The sequence below is a fragment of the Engraulis encrasicolus genome, chromosome 18 (assembly GCF_034702125.1).
Source record: "Engraulis encrasicolus isolate BLACKSEA-1 chromosome 18, IST_EnEncr_1.0, whole genome shotgun sequence".
NCBI classification, from domain to species: domain Eukaryota; kingdom Metazoa; phylum Chordata; class Actinopteri; order Clupeiformes; family Engraulidae; genus Engraulis; species Engraulis encrasicolus.
In genome coordinates this window covers 47,378,256-47,395,308 of record NC_085874.1, presented here as the reverse complement: position 1 = coordinate 47,395,308, position 17,053 = coordinate 47,378,256, and the positions used below count along the sequence as shown (strand labels likewise).

Below are 17,053 nucleotides of genomic sequence, written 5' to 3'. Positions count from 1 at the left end.
TTTTGAGAACCTTTTGGGCGGGATTTGGTCAGACACATCTGGCAACACTGAGCCTCACAGGAGCAGTACAATGGAGCTCACTCACTCACTCACTCACTCACTGGGTACATTCCAATAATGCCACCTTGCGTCCTCCACTCGGGCTTGTGGCCTCACGTTTTGCTGATGCCCCGCCTCGCCTCGCCTCGTTGTCAGTGTAGCCGAAATATTTTTTGGGGGACTATTCTTCATTTACGTAACCATCCTGTTGGAAAATGAGAAAATGACTTTAACAATTGAGCTTTTGCGAGATATTGAAATATAATGCTGTTGTTAGTGATGTCATCACAACATATTATTACTTTGTGGTGCAAGGCCACAAGCACATGTGGAGGACGCAAGGTCGCATATTGGAACACAACCACTGGGCCTCTCCTGCTCTCTCCCTCCCTCCCTCCAGGGACATACTTACCTACCTATGAAGGTGGACTCCAGAGTCAGCGTTGCCAGTTTGGGCGGTTACCCGCTCAATTGGGCTACTTGGGATGGCCGCCTGCGGGTAAAAACGGGAAAAATTGGGCATTTAGCGTTTTTTTTTCTTCATTTTTGTACCCATAGAAATCAATGCAATTTGTTGAAATTGGGCGGAATTTTTAGCACCTTTTGGCGGTTTTTGAGAACCTTTTGGGCGGGATTTGATCAGACACATCTGGCAACACTGTCCAGAGTACTCATGACAAACACACAACACTGACTTTCTCTTTGCTGCGTCTTTCTCTCTTTCTCTTTCTCTGACTCTCTCTGGCTTTCTTTCCCTATTCATTTCTCTCACTATTTCTTTCTCTCTCTCTCTCTCTCTCTCTCTCTCTCTCTCTCTCTCTCTCTCACACTTATACTTACACTCGCACTCGCACTCACTCACTCACTCACTCACTCACTCACTCACTCACTCACTCACTCACTCACTCACTCACTCACTCACTCACTCACTCATATTGTACTCATGAAAAGTCCTTGCCCCACTGCCTTTGAAGAAAACTAGGCGTGTGTGTGTGTGTGTGTGTGTGTGTGTGTGTGTGTGTGTGTGTGTGTGTGCCCTACCAATTCATCTGTGACTCCAGTCTAGAATATCAGCCATCAACTCATTTCTCCTGTCTGCCTCCCAAACACAACACATACACACACACACACACACACACACACACACACACACACACACACACACACACACACACACACACACACACACACACACACACACACACACACACACACACACACACACACACCATGAACTCTTAAGTCTGCCCCAACTCCCACCCACGCCAATCTGGGTTGGGGGTGAGATAAGGCCTTACCACCCCACCAAACCCCATGCTCACCTCTCTCCAGTGTCCCTGCAGTCCCCCCCTAATCTCCACTACACTAGAGTGTGTGTGTGTGTGTGTGAAGTCCCTATATATTGTGTGTGTGTGTGTGTGTGTGTGTGTGTGTGTGTGTGTGTGTGTGTGTGTGTGTGTGTGTGTGTGTGTGTGTGTGTGTGTGTGTGTGTGTGTGTGTGTGTGTGTGTGTGTGTGTGTGGCGGGGGCTGGGTGCACTGTGCCAGTCTGCCTACCAGCTGTAGCCGATATGGCGACAGCTTAACACCGGGACTTGGCTAATCTCCCCGCTCACTGCAGCCGAAAAAGGCGGCAAAGTAGAACAATAATCCTCAGCCCACGGCTCTACAACATCACAACATAACAAACAGCGTTGTCTTTTTCAAACGGCATTCACTGGATCAACACAAGGTGATAAGTCTTAGCGGATCACAAAATGACGTCCCAGCACTTAGTACCTATAATCGGGGCTCTAAAGTAACTTTTTCATCACTAGTCAAAATGGCTAGTAGATGTTAATCTTGCAGTACTAGCCAAACACACACTCACTAATGGGTCAAAGTGGCTAGTAAGGTGATCTTTTCTACCAGCCAAACTGAAATTTCACCAGCATTTGGCCGGTTGGCTGGTGTTAATATAGGGCCCTGCCTATGTATATATTCCTCAGATTTCTTTAGGCTTTTTGTATTATGAATACTTTTTGATTGATTTGGTTGATTGATTGCTGATTGGTGCTCAGATTTGTTTCTTCAAAGCAAATGAGGGACTTGTCTCGCCAGGAGTAGCAGTAGTAGTCCTCAAAACAACCCTTAGGCGTGAGACACACTGACAGAACGGAACGAGAGCGAGGCGAACGAGGTCTTTTCCTGCTTAGTTTCGGCCGGTGTGTTCTACTCTGCCTTTCACACTGACAGCGTCGGCACGTGCGGCCAGTCCTGTTCAAACCCCCCCACAGCCAAAGCTAGCATGCTACTTTGCCAGTCATTTGAATGAGACCCCGCCGGTTGCCGGCGTGAAAAATACGCTCTAGTTCTATTTTCCAAATGCAGCGGGGCGCGGAGCCAGCTCCCACGCCGCTGACGCCCGACTACCGCCGGTTGGTGTGTAAGGACCGATATGTTTCCATGTATTTTAACCGACGCCGGTAAAAATCGCTTCCGTCACGTGGCGCTTTACCGCCCTAGTGTGTAAACTGGGCCTTCATGAGAGATGCTGAGGGCTCTGTCTGTATCTTCTCCACCCCTCATTCCCCTCCAAAGTCAAAATACTCACTCATTCAATACATGGTAAAATATTGATTAAAGGTGCCTGTCATATTTTAAGCAGAATTCATGCTGCCCATTCACAAATGATACCTTTTTCATGAACATTTACCACCACCATGAAATTCTAAGTATTCATTATGCAAAATTGCATTTTATATCGAACTTAATATGCATGAAAAGAAGGACCATTTCTATGTCTGCTGTTTTGAAATTCCATAAATTGACATTTTTATCTGCAAAACGTATTGTACTTTGGTCACAGTAGTATATATTAGTTTATTATTTAGTAAATATTCCTGAAAAGATTGTTTAAAAGTGCCCAAAGAGCCTTGCAACCCATTTTGTAAACATTTGTGTTTGTCAATGACTCAGTTCACAGCCCTCACTTGTTGCTAGTCGGCTGTTTCTGTCCGCTGGTGGCTACATTTTATGAAGACATCAAGTTTTCTATTGAATTATTTTAAGGGACACTGTGCAGGAAATGGTCAAAAAAGGTACTGCAACTATGCTGCTCATTGAAACTGGGCTGCCAATTGCCAAATTTGATCTTGACAGGCAAGTTTACTAAGTAATAAACACATATTTTCTAGTATGATCCAAGTAGAGTCATTTTTGCAGCTAAAAATGGCTATTTTTGGAAATTCAAAATGGCGGACCATGGAGAAGATCCCCCTTTTCATGTATGAAAAGTGCAATTTTACTGTCATAATGAATACTTAGAATCTGATGGTGGTGGTAAGTATTCATGAAAAAGGTAACATTAGTGAATGGGCAGCATGAACTCTGGAAATAAACAACTAAAAATCTCACACAGTGTCCCTTTAACAGTTTCAGCTCACAGTATAGATGACTGTTGACAGAGCGGCTTCAAAAGAGGATGTGCAAGCACATAATTATTGGCCCTATTGATGCTCGTTAAACTGGATTACAGAATACAGGAATATCGAGTTACACTTATCTGGTTACCTACATGCCTGGACATGATCTGGAAGCGTGCCCGTCATGTATCAGTGTCAGTCACTAACACACACACACACACACACACACACACACACACACACACACACACACACACACACACACACACACACACACACACACACAGACACGCACACAGACACGCACACAGACACGCACACACACACACACACACACACAAAATAGCGTGGCCTTTCCCCTCTGTGTCACCTACCTACAAGTAGGTGTGCCTTTTTTGTGTGTGTGTGCGACTGTGCGTGCCTGCGTGTTTCCGCAAACATTCCTGTCCAGTGTATCCGGCGTCCCTTGCTCCGTCCGAATACAATGGCAGCCATTCCTGGGCCGCACCCCTGAGCTCTACTGTACTGCAGTGGGACTCACTAATTCGACGCCCTTTCGGTACTTACCGCTTACGTCATACGACCCTAAACCTAAACCCTAACCCTAACCTTAACCCTAACCCTTACCTTAAACCTAACCTTAACCCTAAACCTAACCTTAAATTGCTTGTTTGAAATGTTTGATTACCATGTGAAGTACCGAGAGGGCGTCAAACTAGTGGGTCCCGTACTGCAGGAGCACTGTGCATGCCACTATGACAGTGTTGCCAGATTGGAGCGGTGTCCCTCCCAATTGGGCTGGTTAGGATGCTCATATGCTCACATTTGGGCTCACAGTTTTTCTGCTGATTTATGGCCATAGAAAGAAATCAATAGAATATAGTTCAAATTGGGCGGGATTTAGTGGTTCTGGGTGGATTTTGAGCATTTTTTGGGGGGGCTGGAAATCATCAGTCTCATCTGGCAACCCTGCACTACTGTTTCGACAGAAGGACAAAGTCAGCCTCCTAGCCTCCTATCCAGCCTCCCAGCCTCCTAATGAGAACCCAATTCTGCCAACTAGGGATGCAAACGATTAATCAATGCGTAACCAATGCGTAAATCGATTAAAAAACATTAATCACAATTGATCGACAATTCAGCTGACAAGAGACTCAGGTGAAATGGGCATGTGAAGAGTGTGTGTGAAGAGGGGTGTGAATAGTGGTAATATTATATCACCTTTGGATTAAGGAATTGAAATAGAATTAATTTAAATGTGGTATTTTATCACAATTTGTAATTAATTTTTTCAGATTTAGTAGTTTTTTTGCGAGAAACATCGAGATTTCGAGGGGAAAACGCCGCTTATCAATTAAACGTAAGTCGATCGATAAGGCTATCAACTAATGATTAATGAATTAATCGATAATTTGCATCCCTACCGCCAACATCCCCACCTCTCCCTGGGCCAGATGAAACTGGCCCCTTTACCCTGCCTCCTGTCAGCTTCCCTGGTTAAAGGGAAGGGAACAGACCAACAAAGTCCTGCTTTCCACACTCTGGATCAGTCTGCCCTTACCCAGCCCCATCATTTCCCTTCTCTGGTCCATGCCTCTGAGGAGACTCCATTGTGTAGACTCCAGAGTGACGTCTGGCCTCTTTTGTGTAAACGTGGCCGACTTTTGCCTGTTGCCTGCTTCAGTTTCACCCAGTGGCAGTGAGCAACAGACCTGTCGGAGAAGTCTACACTCAACACCTACACACACACACTGTGTTCTCTCATCAGCCTTTTTACTAGGAGTTATGATTACCCAAATGCTTTATTGACTGGATGTGATGTTTCTGTTTTAATATAACCAAGAAATGTAGTTCTTTTGTATGCATAGGTGTGAAGGATTTGTGGTTAAATTTTTGATTCTTATATGATTCTTATGTAGATTCTTATATGTACATGTGTATGTAGGAATATAGATGCATCTCTCTCTCTCTCTCTCTCTCTCTCTCTCTCTCTCTTTCTTTAAAGCGATGGTTCGGAGTAGAATCACCCTAATGCCATTTGAACCGTGACACCCATCCACCTTTACACCCGAAGTGTTTTCTGCCGCAGACTTACATCAACAGAGTTGCCGTGTTATTCGATGTTTATTCCGGTTAGCTTGACTCAAGCGCATATGGATACTGGGCACCGTCTCCAAACTTTCCCCACAAAAATAACATGTCATTACACCAAACTTCTGCAGTAGCACAAATATGGTCTGTACTCACGAAACGAAGCATTTGGAAGTTTGGAAATAGTCCAGGAGTTTAGTATTATCAACACAAGCTGAATAGCTTCTCTGCTGCTAAAGCTGTGCCAACGTTACTTCCGTCATATGAGACAAGCCCGTAAAAGTCTTCAACAAACTTCCAGACGAGAGTGTTAAAAAAGTTTTCACTGAATTGTGATTAAGGCTTATATTTTCAAGGAAATACTTAAAAGATATTTCAAATCTTACCTACTACAGTATCAATTAGACAATGATTTTCGTTATCAATACTGATGCTGAATTCACTTTTCATTGTGCATATTATGAGCTTCGTTGAGGACTCTTACATGCTTGTCTTAGATGACGGAAGTAACGTTGGCGCAGCTTTAGCAGCAGAGAAGCTATTCGGCTTGTGTTGATAATAATAAACTCCTGGACTATTTCCAAACTTCCAAATGCTTCGTTTCGTGAGTACAGACCATATTTGTGCTACTGCAGAAGTTTGGTGTCATGACATGTTATTTTTGTGGGGAAAGTTTGGAGACGGTGCCCAGTATCCATATGCGCTTGAGTCAAGCTAACCGGAATAAACATCGAATAACACGGCAACTCTGTTGATGTAAGCCTGCGGCAGAAAACACTTCGGGTGTAAAGGTGGATGGGTGTCACGGTTCAAATGGCATTAGGGTGATTCTACTCCGAACCATCGCTTTAATTCTGGTAAAACTTGACTGTGATAACAGCAGCATCTATTTGCTTGAGGGTGTTGCCCTTTTCCGTTGTTGGTGGTTTAAACCAAGGACTGTTACAGAGGTCTTGACTAACAACACTGACTGATGCTCAGTGCCTTCAGATGTTTAAAATTATTTGCATTTTAAATAATTTACATTGCGTGTTAGTAAGTTGTTTAAAAAAAACTAAAAGAAAAACGATTTGTCAATTGACTGATCATGCCAGACAGTTATTCTGCTAAATGAATGATGTACCTCTCTCCGTGTTTCTCTCTTATCCAGACTGACGCCCAAGATCGGGTTTCCATGGAGTGAGATCAGGAACATCTCCTTCAACGATAAGAAGTTTGTCATCAAGCCCATTGACAAGAAAGCCCCAGTAAGTTCTGCAGTACTTCGAGTAGACTTGATTTGGGCTTCTGTCTTCTATGCTTTCCCTCTACTCATAGTACTGTCCTGATCCCTATATCTTGCATTTCAATGTCAATATGATTTTACTCAAAATAAGTACTGAAGGAAGGTTCAAATTAATTGAAGTGCAATGCTTAGATCAAGTACAGTACAAGTAAAAGCACCCATTTCAAAAAATACTAATAAAAACGTTACACTAGCTTTTACGCTTGAGTTCACCCCCCCCATTCTCTCTCTCTCTCTCTCTCTCTCTCTCTCTCTCTCTCTCTCTCTCTCTCTCTCTCTCCCTCTCTCTCTCTCTCTCTCTCTCTCTCTCTCTCTATCAAATTCAAATTCAATTCAAATTCAAAAGTGCTTTATTGGCATGACAAAAGAAACTTTGTATTGCCAAAGCATGGTACATAACATATATGACAACAATCTCTATCTCTCCCCCCTCCCCCCCTCCACCAGGACTTTGTGTTCTACGCTCCGCGCCTGCGCATCAACAAGCGCATCCTGCAGCTGTGTATGGGCAACCACGAGCTGTACATGCGCCGCCGCAAGCCCGACACCATCGAGGTGCAGCAGATGAAGGCCCAGGCCCGCGAGGAGAAGCACCAGAAACAGCTCGACAGGTGCAGTATACTAGCCTAGTATTAGTACCAGAAACAGCTCGACAGGTACAGTAGGCCTAGTATTAGTACCAGAAACAGCTCGACAGGTGCAGTATACTAGCCTAGTGTTAGTACCAGAAACAGCTCGACAGGTACAGTAGGCCTATACTAGCCTAGTATTAGTACCAGAAACAGCTCGACAGGTGCAGTATACTAGCCTAGTATTAGTACCAGAAACAGCTCGACAGGTACAGTAGACCTATCCTAGTATTAGTATTAGTATTAGTACCAGAAACAGCTCGACAGGTACAGTAGACCTATCCTAGTATTAGTGTTAGTATTAGTACCAGAAACAGCTCGACAGGTACAGTAGGCCTAGCCTCGCGCGCCATCCTACGTACTTCCGCCAAGACACTTGGCTTCGCACTACGTCTGGTACCTGTCTTCTGTGGAGCGATGTTGACCGGTAGGATTTGCGCCGGTGTTCTGACAAAAGGTCCTACTTTGTAATTTTATCCTACGGTAGGATGTTCTGACTGTCAGACATGTCTGTTAAACGGTCCTACATCGCCAAAGAAAGACGTCAGACATGTTTGTTCAACAACTTATAAGTTAAATCCTGATTTTTTTCGAAAATGTCCTTCCTGCTTCCTGCAATCGCGTCAGATCAAAGAAAGTCCAGACCATGAATACGAAATGGAAATGGTAGTATTATGGGATGGTCAGGACCAGGCTACAGTAGGCCTTTACTAGCAGGACCGTGTTAAAGGACCAGTTTGGTCAATTTCAATATGCTGTTGTATTGCTCACGCTACCCTTGACTTGTCAGTACCCGGTGATGCCACCTTTTTCGGCTAAGCCCTTTCCGAGATATGAGCTATTCTAATGGGGGCAGCGTTTGTTTACATTTTTTTCAAATTAACATAGGCCTACTCCAAATATTTTCCCAAAAGGTAACGCTGTTTGCTAGTTGTCTGCTGATGTTGTATAATCTTTCGGATGTTTTTGGAAATAAATAAAAAATGTTTTTTTGAAATGTAAACAAAGCGCTGCCCCCATTACAATGACCAAGATCTCGGAAAAGGCTGAAGAAGAAAAAAACAAACCTGAGGTACTGACAAGTCCAGGGTAGTGTAAGCATTACAACTGCATGTTGAAATTGACTGAACTGGTCCTTTAAGCCAATGTGGTGCCCGCAGGACACTATAGCTCACTGGTGCCCCCTTTATAAACAATACTTGTTAAAGGAGTATGCCACTATTTTGGGGCTTAATACAGTTAAATGTCGCTAAGCTAGTGAAAGTCAATGGATCCGTGTAGCATTCTACATGCTACACGGATCCATTGACTTTCACTAGCTTAGCGACATACTCCCTCTTTTAACTTGTCTTAAAGCAAGACAACGGCTTACATGAAAAATAAGACACTTTACCACCTTTATAAACCCTGGCCAACGATTTTAACTGTATTAAGCCCCAAAATAGTGGCATACTCCTTTAAGTTTGTCTGTTGTGGTGCCCCCTCACTGGTCAAAAATGGTTGGTGCCCCTGGGCATTGTGCCGCTGGCCCTGGTACTAGCCTAGTGTTAGTATTAGTATTGGTACCAGAAGCAGCTCGACAGGTACAGTAGGCCTAGCCTAGTGTTAGTATTAGTATTAGTATTTGTGCTAGTTTATTACAGGGCCTCTATGTAGGATTAAAAGTTTAATTAATCACTGTCCCAAGTCAGCCGATTCTTGAGTCATTAGTAAGTGAACGATGACTCTAGCGACCACTTTCATGGTCTGTCCAAAAATTGCTTTACATACCCCGTATTCAGATTTGTGTCAACTGCTGGCATTCTGTGATGAAAAACATTCTCATAGTGAGCTTATTTAAACAGCATTTTTCATGACTGTGTAGATTTTGAGACAGGCGTGCCACATTGTGCCCCTTTAAAAATGCTAGTTACAATATGCTAGTAGTGCTATGTGTATATACTTGTAGTACTAGACTATTGATAAGTGTTTATGTCAAAGTGGAATAGAAGCACTACAAAACGGCTCGACAGGTACAGTACTGTATATACAGGATCTTTTAAATGGCTCTCTCTGGTCAGTGGATATAGTTAGTAGGTATGAGGCTATAGGGTGGCCAGACGTCCTCCTTTAGGGAGGACAGTCCTCCTTTTCAGTGCCTTGTCCGGCGTAAGGCACAGCATTAAGCCGGACAAAAATGCATTAAAATGCATGAAATTGCATCTAAAAAGACGGGGGAGGACCCCCAAACCCCCCCGTCCAAAATTATGTCCTCCTTTTTCCTGTCATGGACATGGTCACCCTATGAGGGTTTGGAGATCACTCTGACTTTCTAGACCAGTCCAAAGGCTAATTCATCCAGCAATTTAGATGTAAAACCTGAACTAACAATGTATTTCCCATGCTGGGACACTATATTGTAGCAGCAGCAGCAACAGTAGCAGAAATGGCTCGACTGGAATAGGACAGCACAGGGCCTGTTTAGCCAGCGGAGCCGTTTAATAGGCTCAATTAATCAAACAATTAATTTGGTGTTTCATTAATAGGCTTATGTTGACGAGCTTGTGAGCAGATACTTGTTGTTTAACTTCAGAACTAGCAGGGGGCAGCAGGGAGTCAGATTAGCCTGCTGGACCTTTTCACAGGCTTAGTGAATCAGTCAATTAGTCCATTAATTAAGTGGAGCTACATGCATAGATGGGATCGTGGGATTGACTAACATGGGTCCCGAGCTGGGCAATTAAAGCGTAGCAACCACCTACGCCTTTCGACTCATGTTAATAAGTCAATTGACTCCCTTTCTATTGAGCTTGGGAATAGTGTGTTCACCCAAGTATGGGCTAGTGCAGAACATTCAAAACAACCTGCACATTCAGCATGAAATGGCACCATAGGTGTGTATTTATAAAGTGCATAAATATCAGTTGAGGCCTGTGGTGTGCTTAGCTACATCTATCATGACATTGCATCGCGCATCAAAGGTAAATGTAGAGTCTGCAAACGTGTGACACATTACGTAAGTACTGTGTGTATATCCTGGCCTTTACATTGGATGCAATGTGTGAAATGTTGCATAAGTATATCCAGGTCTTTACACTGTATAACACTGCTTATCTATGCAGGGTGGCGGACTTGTAGCCATAAAATACCTCATATACTGGCATGACCTTTGATCTCAACGCCAAGCTGTATTGCTTTGTGATGATGCACGTGGCAACTTTTTGAGCAATATGTCTGGCCAGCAAATACTATAAGATTGGTAACACTTTATTTTAGGGATACATCTATTAGCACTAATACATACAATGTTAATGCCTGCATAAGGAAATTGTAAGGCATGTACTAAGCGAACGCTAAGGCCTGCTAGGTCCTTACTAAGGTTAATTTGGTAATAAATCCCTTATAGTGCATGAACAAGACATTTGCGAATACATGCCTAACAAATGTTTGATTTTGCTTTGTACATGCCTTACAACTTACTCATACAGGCACATTGTGTGTATTAGTGCTAATAGATGTATCCCTATAATAAAGTGTTACCATAAGATTTTGTTTGGATTATTTATTACTATAAATATATGTACTCTTAATATTCCAGCAGGAAGTATGGAGCCATTCATGTTTTTTTCCCGGCAACATCGCTCAAAAAGTTTGCCCTGTGTATCATTACCATACAAGGTCATGAACATTTTACCTAATTGGGTGATAAATTGAGCTGTGAGAAGTAATCAAAGTCCAAAAGGGCTCAGTGTTGTGGGAAGGAGGTGAGATTGTGTGGAGTGTACGTGCACGTGAGTAACGGGACAAAGTGTGTGTGTGTGTGTGTGTGTGTGTGTGTGTGTGTGTGTGTGTGTGTGTGTGTGTGTGTGTGTGTGTGTGTGTGTGTGTGTGTGTGTGTGTGTGTGTGTGTGTGTGTGTGTGTGTGTGTTTTATGGCCCTGATTGTGCCTGTGTGTGTGAGTGCGATAGGCAGAGATCAGAGTGCCCTCTGTGTCCCCGGCTGGCACAGGCAGCGCTGGTCATGGCAGCAGTGTCGACACAGCCTTTATACTTTTACGAGTGTGTGTGTGTGTGTGTGTCTGTGTGTGTGTGTGTGTGTGTCTGCGTGTGTGAGAGCTGAACTGAACGTGAGGGCATATTGTCGGCAGCCCTGGCCTTTGTATTTTGTGTGACGGGCGCTGTGTGTGTGTGTGTGTGTGTGTGTGTGTGTGTGTGTTTCTTATCTGCAGAGCCCAGCTGGAGAACGAGAAGAAGAAGAGAGAGAGCATCGAGCGAGAGAAGGAGCAGATGGAGAGGGAGAAGCAGGAGCTGATGATGAGGCTGTACGAGTTCGAGGAGAAGACCAAGAGGGCAGAGAAAGGTACAGTGGGAAACTTAATGACTCTTATGACATGATGTATATGTGTGTTTGGGTGTTTGTGTGTGTGTGTGTGTGTGTGTGTGTGTGTGTGTGTGTACAATGGGAACTTAACGACTCTTCTGATATGATGTGTATATATATATGTGTGTGTGTGTTTGTGTGTGTGTACAGTGGGAACTTAACAACTCTTATGATATGATGTGTATATATGTGTGTGTGCGTGCGTGCGTGTGTGTGTGTGTGTCAGGGCTTGACACTGGCACCTGCCGCCCGTCCAAATGCTGGTAAAACTTGACTGTGATAAGAAACAATTTTTAGTCTCACTAGCCACTTTGACGTGTTCTTTGGTGTGACAAATCACAGTAGTTGCATCAATTGCTGCAGTTCTTGCAAGAATATTCTACAGAAAACAAACTGTCAATAAAACTTTGGCTAGCAGAACGACTAAATGGCTAATGACTAGGAGAAACCACTAGCCACAGTGGCCGGGGAGCAAAAAAAGTTAACGTCAAGCTCTGATGTGCGTGTGCGTGCGTGCGTGCGTGCGTGCGTGCGTGTGTGTGTGTGTGTGTGTGTGTGTGTGTACTTAAGCCTGTGCTAATCAGTGGTGTAGTCTACGTGGAACGCAGGTATACGCAGTATACCCACCTTAATATCTCTGCGAATTCTGTATACCCACCTAAAATTGATTTATCCAGCATTTAGAATAGCACACAAATATATACAGTATGCCCACCTCAAAAAAATGCTAAAAGATACAGTATACTGAAATAAATGATAGAAGTCCGCAACACTGTTAATGCTCCCAGTGATTTATTTGCACGACGTTTCTGACCTTCGTCCTTTTTCAAGTGCAACAACTATATACAGTATACCCACTTCAAAAAAATCGACTACACCACTGGTGTGTGCGTGTGTACTTAACCTTGTGCTAATCTCCTGTACCCTTTGCAACTGCTAGCAATGTTGGCTATGTTTATGTCCTTGATCAACTCTATGACATGATGTGTGTGTGTGTACTTAATCCTGTGCTAATGTACTTAAAAGAATACTACAGTAAACCTACTTGGCATCGGCACTTGTTTTATATATTCCTGTGAACTTTGTATCTGCTAGTAATGTTGGCTATGATTGGGTCAAAGACGTCCAACATGACCTTGTCATTCAGTGCTAACAGATGCTTTTGCTTACTGTAACTGTGAAAAACATGAAATTTCAAAACAATTTTTTGAAAAGTGAATGCATGAAAGCCAAGCCAAAAAAATAATTTCCAAAAAAAACCTCTTTTTTTGCATTTACAGTAAGCAAAAGTATCCATTGCACTGAAGGACATGTTGGACGTCTTTGACCCTATTATGTCCGACTATGATTATGTCAGCCGAATGCAGTGTAATGTAATGTAATGCAATGTAATGTACTGTAATGTACTCACGCACGCGTGTATCACTCATCATATTACTCTATTGACTGTACATTGAGGTTCGAAGTGAAGAGCAAGAAAGGTAGACGCGTACGTACGGAGGACCACGTGTGTGAATCTTTGCATGTACTGTAGCAACCACGTGTAGTGTAGTATATGTCTCGGAGTGTAGTCATGATGCTGTCAAGAAAATATGGCACATAATATGACTACTGTACAAGCAGGTGTTTATATTTTGAGATTTTGAGGTGTGCATCCTATAGGCCTAACAGCCACATGTATATGCTGTTTGCGTGTAATCTCGTGTCCCTTAGAGAATCACTAGGTGCCTTTCACACGAACACACAGGCATTTAGATTCAAGTTCAAATACAAGACTTGTATGTACAGTATGAACATTGTATGTAGACATGCCTGTGGCTGTCATTTTGTATTTGGCTACATGTGTGGCTACTATATGTACTAGACACAGGGTATGATTTGTCGGAAAACCAGAAGGGGGGATATGTTTCAGATTTCAAGCAATATCAATGGAATTACATATAACTGTGATTATAATCAGAGAGAGAGAGAGAGAGAGAGAGAGAGATCGATCGATCGATCGTGCATGCATTCGTGTCCTTCAATCTGTGCAGTGGATTGTCTGCTTGATGGTTGCTTAGCAAGATAGTGACACAACAATTAATTACCGGTAAAATATTGCACACTGTGCACTTGAAGTTACATTACATTACATTAAGTCGACACTTTTATCCAGAGTGACTTACAAATGGGGACATAATCAATAGCATGCAAATAACTGTGGAAGTACAAAGTACACATAGCAAGTCAGGCAGGGTTAGTGCTTTTTGTTAATTATTATGATAAGTGCATTAGAGGAGTGTTTGGTGCATAGGGGTTTAGTTTAGCACATGAAGTTTGGTGCACACAACTAAATGTTTGTAGAACATTCAGTGCACGCTTCGGCCGAGCAATCAGGAAGCTGTAGTAAAAGGAAGTGAAGTGGTTGCAGTGTTTGAATTCACCATTGGATTGCATCGCATTACATTACATTGTATTTGGTAGATGCTTTTTACTCAAAGTAACTTACAATCGAAGACATAATCATAGCCAACATCACTAGCTGATAAAAAGTGCAAAGTGAAATATATTGAACAACAAGTGCAGATGCTAAATAGGGTTAGTCGTTTGGGTGACATAGAGGACACACACACACACACACACACACACACACACACACACACACACACACACACACACACACACACACACACACACACACACACACACACACACACACACACACACACACACACACACACACACACATGCACATTATGCCATCGAGTCTGGCAGCTCAAGCGTTAGTTGTACATAGTCACAAAAGAGAAGAGTCATAATAACTTGCTTCTTGAAGGTGGAGAGAGGTGTGCCTAGTCAGATGTTTTGTGTTGAAGGAGCGTAGTTCTCTTCCAGGAACGCAAGTCCTTTAGATAAGCTGGAGCCGTTCCAGCGGTGGTTTTGTAAGCAAGGGTCAAGGCCTTTCTCGCTCCAGTGATCGGTAGCCAGTGCAAGTTGATGAATAGAGTAACGCGGGGATTTCACAGGAAGTTACATGAGCTCCTCTGACTAGGGTGACCAGACGTCCCGGTTTAACCGGGACAGTCCCGGTTTAGAGTTGTGTGTCGTAGGTCCTGAGCAAACTCTGTTGGGACACAAATATGGTTTTTGGCCACCCGCTACATTGCGCTACATCTATCAGGGTAAATATATGGAAAAGATTACATGTTTACCTGCCACAATTAATGGCAGCCAGCTCTTGTATAGAAAGTCTGAAGGAGTCGGTTGCGATTTGTCATTCCTCCCCCTAAAATTGATTAGAATGCAGGAAATTGCATCTAAAAAAAAATACAATTTTGGGGGGGGGGGGAGGAGGGGGTGGGTATGTAGCTAAGCTAGTGAAAGTCAATGAATCACTGTAGCATGTAGCATGCTACACGGATCCATTGACTTTCACTAGCTTAGCGACATGCTCCCTCTTTTAACTTGTCTTAAATTAAGACAAGGTTTAACATGAAAAATAAGACACTTACCACCTTTATAAACCCTGGCCAACGATTTTAACTGTATTAGGCCCCAAAATAGTGGCATACCCCTTTACAGTCCCTCCAGTTTTTCGCGATTCAGCGATTGCGTGGATTCATGCAAATTCAATGATATTCCGCATAATTTCACGATGCCACGTAATTCCTGTAAAGCCGCATATTCCCCGCAAATTTTCCCCTTTGTCCCCTTCAACATTCTGTGGAGTTTATTGATTTATATTTTTGTCAAAATCGCAAAGGATTCGGAAGTTTGGAGTTTTGCAACTTGTTTCAGTCAAGGACACCGAGATAGGAAGTGAACGGCCCTTCCACGCTTTCACTGTGTTATTGCAATAAAGTCTTGCGAATCCATGCAACCATGCACACAACCATGTCAACGAGAGCGTGTATGCCATCACAACTTTGCATCAAGGAAATAATATGTAACGGCTTGCAATACGAGCACGAGAGAGAGAGAGAGAGACGCGTCTTCCAACAGGTGACATTGTAACGCTTGCATACAGTAACCTGTACCCCGCGACGCTCTTCATACCCACAAGTATTTTTTTCATAACGCGCAGTCCCGTTTTCCCCCGAAGTCGTTCTAAAATATCGACAGAGATTTATGAGTGTCGCGGCCATGATTTTTTGTACACATTGGACGCACTGGCTTATAAGACGCTCTGGCAGTTTTTGACAATCTTTTATTATTCTATTACATGTACAGTCCCAGGAAAAAGTTTGTACACCCTTTGAAATTTCTTACATTTTTGTCAAAATTGATCATAAAACATGGTCGGATCTTCCCGGAAATCTCAAGATGGAACAATCAGAGTCTGCTTTAATTAATTCCACTCAAACATTTACATGTTATCATATTTTTATTGGTCATAAGGCCATAATATTCACAGGAGAGCAGGGCATAAGTAAGTACACCCTTGCATTAAGTAGGGTTTAACCCTCAGTTAGTTGCAATATCATCAACCAGACTTGTCCTGTAGTTGCAGATCAGATTAACAAAACAATCTGTTTGTATCTTGTCTCCCTCTTCTTTAGAGAACTGCCTCTCGTCAGCAAGGTTTGTGGGATGTCTGGAGTGCATAGCTTTCTTGACTTCATGCCCTTTAATCTCAATTGTTTTTTGTCAGAGCTTTGGCTGGGCTATTTCAGAATGTGTATTTCATTATTATGAAGCCATTCTAAAGTCGATTTGCTTCTAAAGTATGGGTTGTTGTCACATTTCAGGACCCATACTCTTGTGTGCTTCAACTGTGTGACAGACTTCCTCACGTTTTTTCTGTAAAATATCACAATAAACTTGAGTTCATTGTTCCACTGATAATAGCAAACTGTCAAGGGCCTGAGGCAGCAATGTAGCTGCATATAATGATGCTCCCGCTACCATACTCAGAAGAGGAGATGTAACCAAGAATAGCTAAAAAGGGGATTCATTCTGCCAATCTAAAATTAATGGGGTTTCTGTCTGAAAAAGTATTGCTGCACCTTTGAGGTTTGCGAAAAAGCATTTATATGCTTCATAGAATTACTGCAAAATATTCTGTAGACTAACGTTGAAACCAAAGTTGAATTGTTCAGGGGAACACACAATGTCATGTTTGGAGGAGAACTGGAGAACCACACCTTGACCAAAACATCATCTCTGCCTCTGAGTATGGTGGCGGGAGGGAGCATCATTATATGCGGTCTACCTTGCTGCCTCAGGCCCTTTTGAGTTTGCTATCATCAGTGGAACAATGAACCTCAGA

The 17,053-nt window shown here is 43.0% G+C and overlaps 1 protein-coding gene across 1 annotated transcript in view; it reads left to right on the top strand.

The window, feature by feature from the left end:
- The window catches only part of ezrb (ezrin b), a 94,646-nt gene that overhangs the window by 68,115 nt on the left and 9,478 nt on the right, over positions 1-17,053 (top strand). The window contains exons 9-11 of the mRNA XM_063223762.1: positions 6,683-6,779; positions 7,265-7,428; positions 11,654-11,784. Of these exons, the coding sequence (XP_063079832.1) occupies positions 6,683-6,779; positions 7,265-7,428; positions 11,654-11,784 (392 nt within the window). The remainder of the gene's footprint in view (positions 1-6,682; positions 6,780-7,264; positions 7,429-11,653; positions 11,785-17,053) is intronic.